A 15371-nucleotide genomic window follows, 5' to 3' on the forward strand; every position below is an offset into this window, starting at 1 on the left:
GCTTCAGAAAAACTTTTTAAAGCAGTCACTAAAACTCACCACGCAACAATCTCTGGTCTGCTTTGGAGCGACACGGGTACAAATCTCACGTCTACTCAGACTCGATTACCTGGGGTTTTTTTTCTTGGTTACACACACTTTTTTTTCTTAACACACAAGTCTGCAACATTCATTTGGATGCAAACCAGACAATGTTGGCCAAAGCTTATACCTGATGAGACCAGAGGATTGGAGGCAAATAAGCGCTTAGTGATGTTTCTTTCTCACTTTGTTGTCCCTTAAACTCTCCAAGTCATTTAAAAAATAAAAAACAGAACCATCGGAAGCAGTAATCCAAGCACACTCATGCACCCTTACATAAATTTTTAATTTCTCCCCCCCCCCCCATACCTTCCTGGGACTGGGACTATAATCCCCCCTGCCCAGCACAATAGTTAAGGCTGTATGATTTTTCTCTCCCTGCCCCACTCTTTGCATTGTTTGGGAAAACAAGCTCAAATGTTGCACACATCAAAGTGATCCTTTTTTTTTTTTTTTGCAAGTCACTGGAACCAGAAGTATTCTTAGTATCCTTTTCTTCTCCCTCTTACAAAACAAAACACCACCCAAACCAAAAAAACCAACTCTGTTCTCTTTAGCATGGCAGAGGCACTGTTTTAAAATTCAGAAATGAACAGCAGTAACAGTGAGACAGTAATCTGAACTTAAACTCCCTTTCACCCCCCCCGCCCCCCAACCCGCATGTGGAGATAAAACATTCAGTCAGAGAAGGGGGTGAGGGTTACAACCACACAGAAGTTAGCTCTCGTCCACCTTTCAGATTCTGGGTGAGTCTTGCATCGTGCACAAGGTCTGAGCAATGCAGCCTTGGGGAGTGGGGCGCTGTCCACAACAGCTGGGCCCCGGGTTCGAATCTAGCTCTGTAAAGTGAACAGGCGGGCGGCAGGCATACTACATCAGGTGAGCAGCTGACCGGGGTGTGGGTGGGCAACGATGGTCCCTGGGACGGGGCTGTGAGGCATCAGTGAAGCTCAGCAGAGGCTGTTTAGCACGTGTGGGGCACGGCAGGCTTTCCGCCTTGGGTCCCCAGACGTCTGGGGACCCAAGACTGAGGTCCTTTGCCTTGCCTCGCAGTTGCAGATTTGCTCCTCCCCCCCACCAAGAAAACACCCCCAAACCAGTGCTGTCTATTTCAGCAGAAACCACAAGTGTGCCCATTGAACAACCCCCCCCAACCCACAAGAAAACTCCCCCACGAGCCCAACATTACAAGTGCCATGATTACAACATTGGGGGGGGAGAGACCCCCAAGAACATGCTATTCAAACAATGTGGGGGCTTCCCTCCCTGCCCCACCATCCCTTTGTATCAAAAATATATCTATCTATCGATGAGGAAGCAACATCACAGCTTCCGGCAGTCAGAGGGAGACGGCCTGGGCCCTGGTGGGTGGAAGAGTGGGGCTAGTTGCCCTATGGAGAACGGGGCCCGAGCCGAGCCCTGCTGCGCCCGGCGACACCCCCTCGTGCACACCTTGTTTGCTGTTCCGGCAAACGGTCCCACCGGCCTTCAGGTTCTTTGGGGATCAAGGCTCCCTGGCACGAATGCCATCGGATCCTCCCCGCCCCGGAAAACCTCCCGGGTGCCCCTTATTTTCCTTCCCTGCCTCGAAAGCCAGCAACAGATACCGTTCTCCCCGCCAAAAGCAAGATTTGGCTTGTTCTCTCTGGTCATTGGCTGTCACAGAGGCCAGACCTTGTGTCCGGACCACTCTGGCTGGTAGCCACACAGAGCCTTTTCCTCCGAGTTTAGAGCCCAGAAGCTAACGAGGGCGGGGAGTTTGTGAGAGAGGATGGCCACCTGAAGCAGCAAGCAGCTGGATTGTCCTCACCTTTGGGCAGCCCCCTCCTCCTCCTCCCCCCCCTTGGAAAATGGGAGTTCACACCAGCACCGTATTAAACAGCTGCAAACCACTTCATTCCGAAGACGTTTGCATGAAAGGGAAAGAGACTGGTGGGGCTGGGCGCCTGGCATAGAAATCCAGGCCTTGCAGGCTTCCCCCTTCCTTGATGTGGGTCAGGGCAAGCCCCGGCCACTTGCTCTTTGCCCCTCCCCAATTGTCTATCAATGCAAAGGGGGCTGACTGCTGCGGGGGGGGGGGGAGGCAGCAGCTGTTCCTGAGATCCGAGACCTCCCCCTACACCCTCCCCACCTCTGGGGGGCCATTTTCATTTTTTAAACAAAAGATTCCTAACAGATAACTTCAAGACACAGATGCCGCTTGTATTGCCACGAAAAAAAGTGCATTGAGAAATGGGAAATAAAAGAGTGACAACTAGCCAGCCCCTCTTGCTGTATGTGCACACGCACAGCCTGTTGTACACCCCCACACACACACCATGCTCGGGGGGGGGCGCGGGGGGCCGACCCCCAGACAAACATCGTCAGTAACTAATTGTGGGCTGGGTGGCTAGAAGTGGCACCTAGAAGCAGATGAAGTGGCAGATGGGGAGGAAACCAAAAAAGAAAAAGAAGGGAGCTCTTTTCAAAAAAAAAGGAAAAAAAACCCAGCAAAAGAAAAAAGAGAAAGAAAGAGAGAGAGGTTTCATCACAGCCCAGGGAGCAGGATCCCAACGCATCTTTAAATTAACTTAAGAGACACAGAAGCAATGGGAGGGTGGGGGGGGAATCTTTGCGGCCACTTTTCTCAGAATAGTCTCTTTGCTGCTTCTAAGGTAATGCGTAGGATTGTTCCCCATTTTCTTCCAAAAAAAAAAAAAAAAGACAGTTCAGTGAAACGAAAAGGGTGAAGGGGGGAAAAGAGAGGAAAAGGTGGGCGGGCCGCTCCATAAATAGTTAATGCTTTTCTGAGGACCAAACGCCAAGGAGGCCACGGGCGCTCAAGCAGAAGTCCGACGGTGCTCCCCACTCCCAAGGGGAACGGCCCCCATCTGGTGTCTCTCGGGAGGAGGGTGGGGGGGGGGAGAAGAGGCAGAGTCCGTGGAGTCCCAAGTGGCTCACGCCCCCCCCGCCCCCGAGCACAACTGGAGTGGGGAAGCCCGTCCCCCGTCTGAACCAAGATCCGAGATCTATGAATCCATTGCCAGGAAGCCAAAAAGTAACGAAGGCCAGGCCACAGGTCCTGGTCTCTTCTTCCCCAGGGAGGCCTCACTTGTGGCGCTGGATGGTTTTCCTCTTCCTTCTCTTGAAGAAACAGCAGCACCTGTGGGGGAAAGAGACCCCCAGGGTTAAGCCTCCTGGCAAGGAAAGGGGGCCTTGCGGAATCTGCAGACACAAACACACGTCACAGGTGGGGTGTCTGGGAGTGCCTGTTTCGCGCAGGGTGGCAGAACAGCGGAGAGAGACCTGGACTTTGGTCTTGCTCCGGCAGCTGCCCCCCGGCCCCCCGTTCACTCTGGCCCTTGGCATCAATCGAGCCCAAGCCCTTGTGTTGGAACTGAGGGGCAACCAGTTTAAATTCAACCTTGCCGGAAGACCAGGACTGCTGGCCTTGTGGTTGCAAGCAGGAATCGCCCCCGCTCTAAGCAGGGTCTTCCCTGGGGTGCATCGGGATGGGAGGTGCCATGTCTGAGCGCCGTAAGGTGGGCCGCTCTGGGAAGAGCACCCACCTGCTGGGGTGCAGAAGGGGCCACGTTCCCGCCCCGGCAACGGAGAGAGACTCCTGCCTGCAACTTTGGAGAAGCCGCTGCCAGTCTGTGTCGACAACACTGAGCCAGAGGGACCGAGGGTCTGACTCCGCACAGCGGGCAGCGTCCCATGTTCCTAAACGCCGCCAGGGACTGTACCCCTCCCCTGAACACAAGCTGCCTTGGGCGACCTCTGAAGGCACCGGCCCCGTTTAGCAAAACCCGCGTCTCTAGAAACCAGCGGTAACAAGCGAGGCTGCCCTTCCCTCGATTCGGAGCGGACTCCTCGCTCCGCTGTCCCCAGACTTGGCTTTAGCCCTCTGCCCCACCTGGGCACCAGAGTCCCCTTGCGCCAGGCGAGGCGCCACCGGGCAGGGGGCGACTCACTTTGTGTCGTCTGCCACCTCGACTTCAGCAGGGGCAGTGATGGGGGCGTTGGAGTGGCCGGCGGTCGGGTCGTCTGTGTTCAGCTCCCCGTTGGTGGAGCTCATGACCTGGAGGAAGAGGAAGAGGAGGAGGAGGAGACAAAAGCCGGGGAAGGTGAGCAGCCCAGCCAGACGGGAGGCAACCTGCAGGGCCCGCCTGCTCCTCCCACCTCGAGGGAAAGAGGCAGCAGACTCTCCATCTCTGCCTGAGGACATTCACAGGCAGCGCCCTCCCCTCAGACTTGGAAGAGGAGGAGGAGGAGAACAGCCCTGCAGGATCAGGCCCAAGGAAGCCCGTCTAGTCCGGCATCCTGTTCCCCACAGTGGCCCACCAGATGCCTCTGGGGAGCCCACAGGCAAGAGGTGTGGGCCGGCCCCCGCAGTCCTGCAACTGGTATCGAGAGGCCTCTTGCCTCTGAGGCTGGGGGTTTTGGCGGCATACGCCTGGTCCTCACGGGGCAGAGGTTTAGAGTTGGTTCCTCACGATGGGGAAGGGCAGAGAAGGTTGGTGGGAGGGGTGGGGCAGAACACCCCAGACTCTTGAATCCTGCGTTCAATTCCACGGCCATCTCCTGGTGGTAGAACCACCACCCCACTGCTTCTGCGTGTAATGCAAAAGCACCACCAAGTGCCGAGGAGGAGACGGCAGGGGCTCACCTCCTCTAAGTGCACTTCCACCATGATGGGGGCCCCACCTTGTCAGGTAGGTGTGGATGTGCTTTACCAATCCAAGAAAAATGTCTCGGATACTATCCCTTCTATATTTCTAGCCATTTGGGCTTTGGTGGTGGTGGTGGTGGTGGGGCTCTCAGATATCTGAAACTTACAAAAATATTGCAGTTTTGTGGATGAAATTGAGTCTCTTATGCTGACAGAGGACTTACTGGATGTGTTTTTCTGATTTGAGAAAAAAAACCCTGCCACTCCTATCCCTTCTGTATTTTTCTTCCATTTTTTGCTGCCAGAGTTCTAGAAATTGCAAAAAATCCCCCAACTTTGTGGACAAAAGGTCCCAGCATACTGACAGGTCATTCACCCGGTAGGTGCAAATGTGCTTTAGCTCTGGAAGAATGGTTTCCCTCTCTCTGTATTTTTTAGCCATTTATATGCTTTTTAGTTTGGAAAAGAGATGACTATGGGGAGTCATGATAGAGGTCTCTAAAATTATGCCTGGAGTAGAGAGAGATAAATTTCTCTCACTCTCTCACAACACTAGAACCATGAAATGAAGGCTGAGCAATTTAGGACCGACAAGAGGAAGTACTTTCTCACACAGCACATAACCGTATTCTCTAGCACAGGATCTGGTGATGGCCACTAGCTTAGATGGCTTTAAAAGGAGGTTGGACAACTTCAGGGAGGGCAGGGCTAACCATGGCCACTAGTCCTGATGGCTATGGGCCACCTCCAGCCTCAGAGGCACGATGCCTCTCAGTCCCAGTTGCAGAGGAGCAACAGCAGAAGAGAGGGCATGCCCTCAACCCTTGCCTGTGGACTTCTCGGAGGCATCTGGTGGGCCACTGTGTGAAACAGGATGCTGGACTAGATGGGCCTTCTTGGGCCTGATCCAGCAGGGCTGTTCTTTTATATCTGAAGCAGGGCCAGATCCTGAAAACATGATCAGATCCTGCAAACAGCCCCCGAAGAAGGGTTGAATCCTGCAAATAGGGCCAGATCTTGCTGTGGCAGAGAAGAATGCCTTCCTGTGGCCACTTTTTGCACTGCAGCACTGTTCTAGGAATTAAAGTAAAAGTGTGCCGTCCGACTCCTGGCGACCACAGAGCCCTGTGGTTGTCTTTGGCAGAATACAGGGTGTGTTTACCATTGCCTCCTCCCACACAGTTGAAAATGATGACTTTCAGTATCTGCCTATATCGCTGCTGCCTGATATAGGGGTTTCTCATGGTCTGGGAAACATACCAGCGGGGATTCGAAACAGCAACCTCTCGCTCCCTAGGCAAGTTGCTTCCCTGCTGCGCCATTAGGTGGCTTCCGTTCTAAGAATTAGGCAGATGGCATATGGTCAATGCCATGTATGCCACTGTGGCTTAGTGAGAAGAGCATCGGCTTTGCATGCAGAAGGTCCCAAGTTCAATCCCTGGCAGCATCTCCAGGAAGGGCAGGGAATGACCCCCACCTGACACCCCGGAGAAGCCACTGCCGGTCAGTGTTGACAAGACTGAGCTCGACTGACCAAGGGCCGCTTCCTATGTTCCTATTTTCCTCATGCTGCACAAGAAAGCCTCGGTCTGGCTGCCTTTTGCACGGCCGCAAGTCGAGGCTTTGCTATAGGAATTACAAAATGCAAATGTTTCTCCTCCTCTTTCAGATTGTGAGCCCTTTGGGGACAGGGAGCCATCTTATTTACTTATTATTTCTCTGTGTAAACCACCCTGAGCCATTTTTGGAAGGGTGGTATAGAAATCGAATAACAAATAAATAAATAAATAATAATAATAATAGCCAACTTCATGCAGCACGCTGGGATGTATCCAGTAAGCTGGAAGTTCACTTTCCTGGTACATTAGGATGTACTTAAGAGCACTAATAAGATCTGCACAATATTCCTATCTGTTATAGATAGATTTGAACAAAACATACCATTTCCCCCTTATCTACTCACACACACACACACCCCCGCCGCCATAATCAGCATGTTAAGATGGACCCAGGATGATTATATTAAAACATATTGGATTGGAATAATAGGTCGATGTTTATTGGGGTTCCTCATCACACCCAAGGCTGCCAAGAAAGGAGAACCACAACACACAGGAACCACCCACGTGGGCTACTTAAAGTGAGCAAATAGGAAGAATTGTTGCATTCTTACAGAAATCTGGCAGAAGGAAATACCTCTTATAAATAGACTGGATTAGATCACCATATAGTTTTTTGGGGAGGGTTCCTCATCACATTCTAAGCTATGAAGGAAGTGGATTTCCAACATACAGGGACCATCCAACGTGCTCATTTTGGTGGGCAAACATAGCTCCCCCCCCCGCCTTTTGGTATTTTACAGAAATGTGGCAGGCAAAAATATTGCTTAAAAATATAATGGATTCAAACATGTAGTTTTTAATTGTGGTTCATAAGAACACCCTCAGCAATGAGGAAAGCAGAATTCCATTCCACATGTTGGTCCATTCCAACATGTAGGTTGTGGAGGACAAATATGGGGAATTTTTGTATTTTATAGCAACCTGGCAGGGGGAAAAAATCCTTTAAGATGTAATTGATTGGAATATTGTGTAGATTATTGGGGGGGGGGCTTCCTCATCACACCCTAAGCTACCAAGAAAGTGGAATTTGAACACCCTGGGCCCATCCCAACATGCTGATTGTGGGGGGCAGATATGGGGAATGTTTGCATTTTACAGGAATCTGACAGAGAAAAATATTCCTTAACAATAACACGGGTATTAACAATTGCAGAAGAAAGCTTGGGAGTTAATCTACAAATGAGAGGAAGTGTGCATTGATTATCCGATGCCATAATCTGTACTTCCAGGTTGTAGAACCGCAGAATTTTTAGATTGTGAGCCCTTTATTTTTCTATGTAAAAATAAAAGTTCTTTGAGAACTTTGGTTGAAGAGCGGTATATAAATATTTGTAGTAGCAGCAGCAGCAGAATCCCCAACTGTCAGAGACTGAATTCTGTGTACGTTGGAATTCTGCAGAAGTGTGTGTGTGTTTGTGTTGGGGGGTGGGTGGGAATTGGAGGATGTGGTAGAAGGCAAAAAATGCACCTTCTGCCAGAATCATGGCTGCTTTAAGAAAACCAAATTTAGGAGAGGATCCTTCAGTCTCTGGGAGCAGCAAGGCCTGAGTCAAGCACCACAGACGTGGAAGTTATCCTGGTGTTTTGGACAGCCATGTCGCAGAATGGTGGAACATCTGGATTGCTCTTTGACAGATTTGTAAACTTTCTACCCCAAAGGGGACACCCCCACCCCCACCCCGCCCGGCCTTCAGTGCACACTCCATAGCGAGGGAACGATCACGCCAGCATGGATGCGAAGTCTTAGCATGAAGGGGGCTGGATGCCTTCAATGATGGTTATGGCGACATCTCTCCGCGCTCCCCCTGGGAGAGGAACAGCTAGCATTGCCTGCACCACTAGCATCTAAGAGACAACCACATCACGCAAGCATACGACAACACACGCGGCAGACACACTGCAGATCTATGCCTTGGAGCTATGCCTCCATTCCCACCAAGGGACAGACTGCATGTGCCCCCTTCTGCGGCGGCTGTGGGGCGGGAAAGAGAGAAAACAGCAGGAATGAGGTGGCAGAGGACGGAGAAGGCCTCTTCTCTGAAATGCTGGAGAATGACTCCAGGGCGGCCATGGCTGGAGTCTAAAACGCCCTCCTCCTCCTCGGCGTAGCGCCAAGGATGCAGTGGTCCTTGCCCCTGGTTCAAGAGACCACCAAAGATCAATCGTCTAATCTAGCCATTACATTTGCTTACAGGTTAAAAAAAACCAGCCACTCTGAAGCCAGAAGAGCATTTCTTTGGTTTTAAAGTGGCGCACGGGCGTACTGGAAGAGGAGCTCCTTTCGAAGCCGTTTTCTCGCCTGTCCGAGAAGGGGGCACGTCTCTTCTCAGAGGCTGCTCTGCCACCTGCAGCTTCCGTGGGCAATTTTCTTCAATTAAAAGCCACGTGGTTCTTGAAAAACACGGACTGACCAACAGGGCCTTCTGAATCCCTGTTTAGCCTGTCGAAAGCCTCACTTAAAATGCAACCAGGTGCCCACTCCAAGCAGCCTCAGGCAGCAGCAAGGGCGATTACAGAGCAGTGCGGGGTTGGGTTTCCCCCTCCATCTTCCAGGGTTTCCTTCTGGAGAAAGCAGGGATCCCACCCTTGCCGAGTGCGAGGGGAGACGAGGATCCAGACCTGAACCGAGTGCCAGAAACACCAGTGCAATATACTGCTCGTGCCCTGACACCGGGGCAGGAATCAGAAGCAAGCAAAGGGTTAGCGGGCAGGTGAAAAGGTGGCTGGAGTCCACGGGGGAAACTCGGGGAGCTTGGAAGAGCAGCTCAGCAGGGCCCGCCCCCCGCCCCGCCCCCCCAGTACCTGCACAGAACCCCCCAGTCTGCTGGTGGCCAGTTGGATTCCTAGCGGCTCATCAGCAGGCGGCCGGCCAGCCTGGGGATCCCATAACTCTGTCCCCTCGGGCGACTGCTCACGACGGAGGCAGCGAATAGAGAGAGAGAGAAAAAACAAGGAAGAAGAAAACGGAAAGAGGAGAGAAAAGAGAAGGGGAGGGCATCAAGGGACGAGAGTCGTGAGAGCAGAGGGAGCGAGAGGTCAAAGAGGAGGAGAAAAGGACATGCAAAAGGAAAAAAAGAATATAAGACAGGCCCGGCCGCAATGTGCACAGCCCCTCTAAAAGACCAAGCCGGCTCTCCCAGGGACAGAAGTGCAGAGCTTTTGTGCCGGGACAAGGGTGGTGGACCCTTTTGGATTTAGGATTGCTGCTGTTTGCAGAAACACACACACACACTCACTCACACACTCTTCCCACTCCACTCGTAGCCAGATGCATTTCCTTCCCAACAGGCAGCTTCCAAATACACCAGGTGGGAGTCCTCAGCCTGCCCAGAGAGATGCCTCTTTAGGCTGAGCCCCTGACTGACATGCCGAAGGAGCCGGGTTCAATCCCCGGCATCTCCAGGCAAGGCCGGGAAAGAGCACTCGCCATCCAAGACCCTGGAGAGCGGCTGCCAGTCAGAGCAGAGCACCCTGAGCTAGAGGGACCAATGGCCGGACTCATCAGGAGGCGGCTTGCTAGGTCCTGGGCGTCCAGAGATCAGCAGCTGAGCACCTGCTCTGCATGCTGAGGGGGCCTGGATTTAATCCCTGGCATCTCATTCATTGTTTGTGAACCGCCCCGAGATTATTGTGAACTGCCCCGAGACTTTGGTTTGGGGCGGTACAGAAACATTAGTATAGTATAGTATAGTATAGTATAGTATAGTATAGTATAGTATAGTATAAAATAAAATAAATCTCCAGGGAGGCCTGGGTAACACCCTTCACTGCCCAAGGCCCAAGAGTGCCACTGCTGGTCAGGGTGGGCCATAAGCCAGCTTCACGCAGAAGTTTTTCAAGAAGTGTGGGGTTTCCAGGTCTTGGATTCCTGAGCACAAAATGCTTCAATGCACCCCCCATCCTAAGTGATTTAAATGGACTTTCAATCAGGGCCACACACGGGTAAATTCATGGTAAGTGGACCTGAGCCATGGAGGGATGGGATACAAATATTTCTAACTGGACGGATTAAAAAACGTGGCCAGCAGGTTGTGTCCCTTGCTCGTCCGAGAGACAGAAGGCCGTGGGCAGGAGTGGAGGAAGCTTGCCCGGAGGGAGAAGCTCCCGCCACCAGCTCCTAACCCGGTGTGGATGGGGCACGCACACCCCAACGGTGCCCCTGCGTCAACGCCAGGCGTAGGGGGCGGCGTGGCCAGGACCAGGGAGAGGGGCGCTTGGCCTCCCTCTCGACCCTCCTGAGCCCGCACTTGGTTTCAGCACGGGCAGGCTTTTCCCTGACTCATCCTTGGGAAGAGGCCAGGGGAAAGCTCATAGCCAGCCATGGCCTGAACGGAGAGGGCCATGCCTCACGTCCCCAGCCAGAGAGCCCTGGGTTCGCCAGCTGGGTACAGGAGAGGGCAAGAGGAGAGCTGGCCTTGGGGTCACCAGCATGACTTGTCCCCTTAGCTAAGCAGGGTCTGCCCTGGTTGCATCTGAACGGGAGACTTGATGTGTGAGCACCGGGAGATATTCCCCCCCCCCTTAGGAGATGGAGCCACTCTGGGAAGAGCAGAAGAAGGTTCCCAGTTCCCTCCCTGGCAGCCTATCTCCAAGATCGGGCTGAGAGACACTCCTGCCTGCAACCCTGGAGAATCAGAGAAGCCGCTGCCGGTCTGGGTAGACAATACTGAACTAGATGGAGCAATGCTCTGACTCGGTATAGGGCAGCTGCCTATGTTCCTCTTGTTCTTATGAGGTGCCTGTGGTGGCTCCCTCTGGCCCAGAGACATCTGTACCCCCTTGGGCAAGGGCAACTAGGCAAGAGGGACCTTTCGAGAGGAGGGCAGAAGGTGCGAGGTCCAATCCCTGGATTGTCCACTGGGGGGGAACAACACCATCTCTGCTAGCAAGGCTGGGAAGAACCTTGCCTGAGCGGTTTGGGAAAGTGTGGCGACTCAGAGTGGACGCCACAGTGCCCGACGGCCAGACGGCATGGGGCAACTCTGCATCCAGCCCACACGCTCCCCAGGCAACCTCCCCCTTTTGGGGCGGGGGCTGCAGCTCAGAGGCCGAGCATCTGCTTTGCACGCAGAGGGCCCCAGGGGTCCCTCCCTGGCAGCAGCTCCAGGTCGGGATGGCCGGGACTCCTGCCGCTGCCAGTCAGTGTAGACCACCCTGAGCTAAATGGACCACGGGCCAGACTCAGTAGGAGGCCGAGCTTCCTCGGTTCCAGAAGGGCTGCACTGGTCCCTGAGCAGCAGCAGCCGCAACTTCCTGGGGGCGTCCAGAGTTTGCGCGCTTCGGCCCTTTGCTGCCCCTGCCCGGGATACGCTGCGCTTGCCCTCCGACCCGGCTGTCCGCCCCGCCAGCCCGAAACGTACCTGCTGCTTGATGTACTGCTGCGCTTTCTCCCGAGGCTGGACCTGGACGTCGCTCTGGATGGTGCCGATGGGGGTGGGCTGCAAGGAGGGGAGAAGAAGAAGAAGGCGGCGTGAAGCTTCTCCTGGGAGGGGAAGGGAAAGCTGGCCGGCCCGTTCCCACCGGGCCACTCTCTGTGCCCTTTTGGCCCAGATACAGAAATACAGGGTTGCTGCTAGAGTTGAAAGCAACGTCTCTAGAGACATTGAGTACCGACGCCATGTCTCCTTAGCGAATAGATGCTGCTCCCCCTTCTATCTGGGGATTTCCCTCCCTGCTCGAAACCATCTCTCCACGCTCCCGCTGGTTAAATGGAGGTCAGCCTTTGCAAGAGCCCGGCTGGGTGTTTCACCCTCTGCCTTGCTCCTTAGAAGGTTTTGCAAGGATCCCCCGGTTTGGGGGCTATGTTCTTGGGGAGAGGGCTGTTTAGAAACAGTTGCTCACGTGCTTCTGTACTGCCCTTTGTTCGTGACTCAAGGAAAGAATTATTGGAAACACCCCCCCTCCCCCCGGCATTTGTTCAGTTCCCAGGCAGGCCTGACTCATTTTATCTTAATTTATGTCTTGCTGATGTTACTGTGGCTATTACTGAACGGGTTGCTATATTTTTATATGGGGCTATGAAACTGACCTCTCGTCATGGGGTTTTATGAGGACGATTGTGTATCTTTCAGTTATTTTATGCTGTATATTTATCTATGGTAACTGTCCACAGTTTTAATTTTGTTTGGCTTACGGCCGTAAATAAAATGACTGATTGACTGATTGCATTGCTAGAGTTGGAAGGAGTTACAAGACACACACACACAGACAGAGTCCTGCCACTTCTCTGCTCTCGGGCAGGGGAAATAATTCCTTGATCGTTTGGAAGGGCTGCCCCCAGTTCTTAAAGGCGGGGTGGAATCATTTAAGGGGGCTGGAGATCGAAGGGGCAGCAGGGGAGGAGGTTTCAGGGACAAGGGACGGCAGGAGAACAACAGAATGTTAGGGCAGGAAGGGACCTTCGGGGTCTGCTCGAACAGCCCTCCTCTGCTCAGGGCAGGAAACTGCTGGAGGATCCCGAAGAGATGGCCGCCCAACCTCTGTGAAAACCTCCAGCCAAACACAGCCCACTGCAGCACGAGGCAGGCTGTCCCACTGCTGGGGAGAAAGTGTGGAGTCGTTTAAGGGAGCAGGGAAGCTCTGGGGCTCTGGGAGGGGGTTCCAGGCATCAGGGGCAGCAAGGGAGAAGGGGCAAAGTCACTTAAGTGAGCAGGGTGCAGTGCCAATCACATATTGCAAGGACAATTATGTTTTTCTGGCTGCTGACCAAAATGAGCACACAGCCTCCTGGTTTCCAAGTGTTTAAAGGGAGGAGAGCTGGCCTTGTGGTAGCCAGCACGAATGGTCTTCTTTGCTAAGCAGGGCCCACCCTGGTCAGCATTAAAATGGGAGCCTACATGCGTGAGCACTGATATTCCCCTTAGGGGATGGGGCCGCTCTGGGAAGAGCACCTGTCTGCTTGCATGCAGAAGGTCCCAACAAGTTCCCTCCCTGGCAGCATCTCCAAGATAGGGCTGGGAGAGAGAGTCCTGCCTGCAACCTTGGAGAAGCCGCTGCCAGTCTGTGTAGCCGATACGGAGCTAGATGGTCCAAAGGTCTGACTCAGTATATGGCAGCTTCCTATGTTCCTAAGCCAGCGGAAAAAGGGTGACAGTCGAGTGGATAATTACGGCACACAGGAGGCAGAGAAGACCCTCCAGAGATATACAGTGGGACGCCTGTGTGATCTTGGGACCAAGAAGCCCCACGTTCAAATCCCCCTTCAGCCACGAAACCCACTGGGTGACTCTGGGCCAGTCACTTCTCTCTCAGGGTTGTTGGGGGGATCAACATCGGCCCCATACACTGCTCTGACTCCTTGGAGCAACATTGTGAAAACCAAGAAATCCTTCTTCATTTGAGAACTGGAGCACGACACGCACATCCGTGAAACATCGCAGGGGAGAACAGGAGGACAGCCCCGCTGGATCAGGACCAAGGCCCTGTTTCCCCCCCGTGGCCCATCACCAGATGCCCCTGAGAAGCCCACAGGCAAGAGGGGAGGGCAGGCCCTCTCTCCTGCTGTGGCTCCCCTGCCACTGAGATTCGGAGGCAACTCGCCTCGGAGGCTGGAGGGGGCCTATAGCCCATACAGAGAGGCTACTCACTAAAGGTTTCCCAGCCCAATCGTATTCGTAATCAAAGACGTATCCGTTCCGGTCGAAAAGGTCAGTGAAGAGTTTCCGCAAGTAATCGTAGTCCGGTTTCTCAAAGAAATCCAGACGCCGCACATAACGGAGGTACGTGGCCATTTCCTCTGCAAGAAGAGACACCAATGCATCAGCCTCTGATCAAAGACATAGTCGCTGGGGGGGCGGGGGGGGGGGAGTTACAGAAGCCACATGGACAGGTGGAAAGCCCACCACAGAGCTTTCGGAATGCTGCAAATACGGATACAACACATATTTATACAGGTGTACCCTGTTATCCGCGGTGGTTTCGTTCCCGCAGATTTCAGTGGGTAAAGAAACCGAAGATAACGAGGCATTGGGAATCGGTGGGGTTAGGGTCCTCCATTGGGGTGGGGGGGGGCGACGACAGAAAAACGGCAAAAATAATTGAAATAAAGTGCCATACCGTGCTCTGTGGGTCTCCATCTGTCTGGCTCCCCCCAAACCATCAATTTGGTCAATTTTCCCACAAAAAATTGTGGGGACTTCCCCCACCACCACCAACAGAAGAGCCACAAAATGGTTCCTTTAGATCAGGGATTCTCAGCCTTGGGTTCCCAGATGTTGTTGGACTTCAACTCCCATAATCCCAAGGCCCAATGGCCTTTGGTTGGGGAATATGGGAGTTGAAGTCCAACAACATCTGGGGACCCAAGGTTGAGAACCCCTGCTTTAGATAATACGGTGGCCGGAAATGACCTTGGAGGTCACTTCTGGCCATCTAGGAATCACAGATATGTGGGTATTAACCCTTCATGTACCCGCAATATGCGAGATCGGGTGCCTATTTCCAGACTGTGGATAAGCAGTACTGCGTATAGCGAGGTCCACCTGTAAACCACTTTTCAACTAACGTTTCCAAGTGGTTTACACAGATATAAATAAAATTAAAATAAAATGGCTCCCTTTCCCTAAAGGGTTCACAGTCTAATGAAGAAACAGAAGAGAGACACCAGCAACAGCCACTGGAGGGATGCTGTGCTGGGGACGGAGAGGGCCAGTTGCTCTCCCCCTGCTCAATAAAGAGCATCACTGCTTTAGATGCTTCTTTCCATTAAATGCCAAATCCAGGGCTGCTCAAGGCGTCTCTTAAGACAGAGAGGGGATTTTAATTCAGGGTGCAGGACCTTTGCAGGTTAACTTACAACTAAACTGGCAAAAACGGGAGAAGCCACACCAGGGGCTTCATCAGGCCATGGGAGTGTACTTCCCAGGAAGTTCCTCACCAGGCTCAGAAAAGGATTCTTACCGGGGAAGTTTTCACACAGCGCTTCAACCGGTGTGGCTCTCTTGGTGTCTCCGATCTTCTGATACCGCTCCTTCAACGTGTCCGCCTAGAAAAAGGAGGAAAGAGATGCAAGTCAGCCC

The 15371-nt window shown here is 53.1% G+C and overlaps 1 protein-coding gene across 2 annotated transcripts in view; it reads right to left on the reverse strand.

The window, feature by feature from the left end:
• Positions 1 to 2262: 2262 nt before the first annotated feature.
• The window catches only part of CSNK1G2 (casein kinase 1 gamma 2), a 65616-nt gene continuing 52507 nt past the window's right edge, over positions 2263 to 15371 (reverse strand). For both annotated transcript variants that reach the window (XM_053299262.1, XM_053299263.1), the window contains 5 exons: positions 15253 to 15337; positions 13941 to 14089; positions 11715 to 11792; positions 4035 to 4141; positions 2263 to 3223 (listed from right to left, as the gene is read on the reverse strand). In XM_053299262.1, the coding sequence (XP_053155237.1) occupies positions 3169 to 3223; positions 4035 to 4141; positions 11715 to 11792; positions 13941 to 14089; positions 15253 to 15337 (474 nt within the window). In that variant the 3' untranslated portion in view covers positions 2263 to 3168. The remainder of the gene's footprint in view (positions 3224 to 4034; positions 4142 to 11714; positions 11793 to 13940; positions 14090 to 15252; positions 15338 to 15371) is intronic.

This window comes from Hemicordylus capensis, chromosome 2 (genome assembly GCF_027244095.1).
Source record: "Hemicordylus capensis ecotype Gifberg chromosome 2, rHemCap1.1.pri, whole genome shotgun sequence".
Classification (NCBI taxonomy): Eukaryota; Metazoa; Chordata; class Lepidosauria; order Squamata; family Cordylidae; genus Hemicordylus; species Hemicordylus capensis.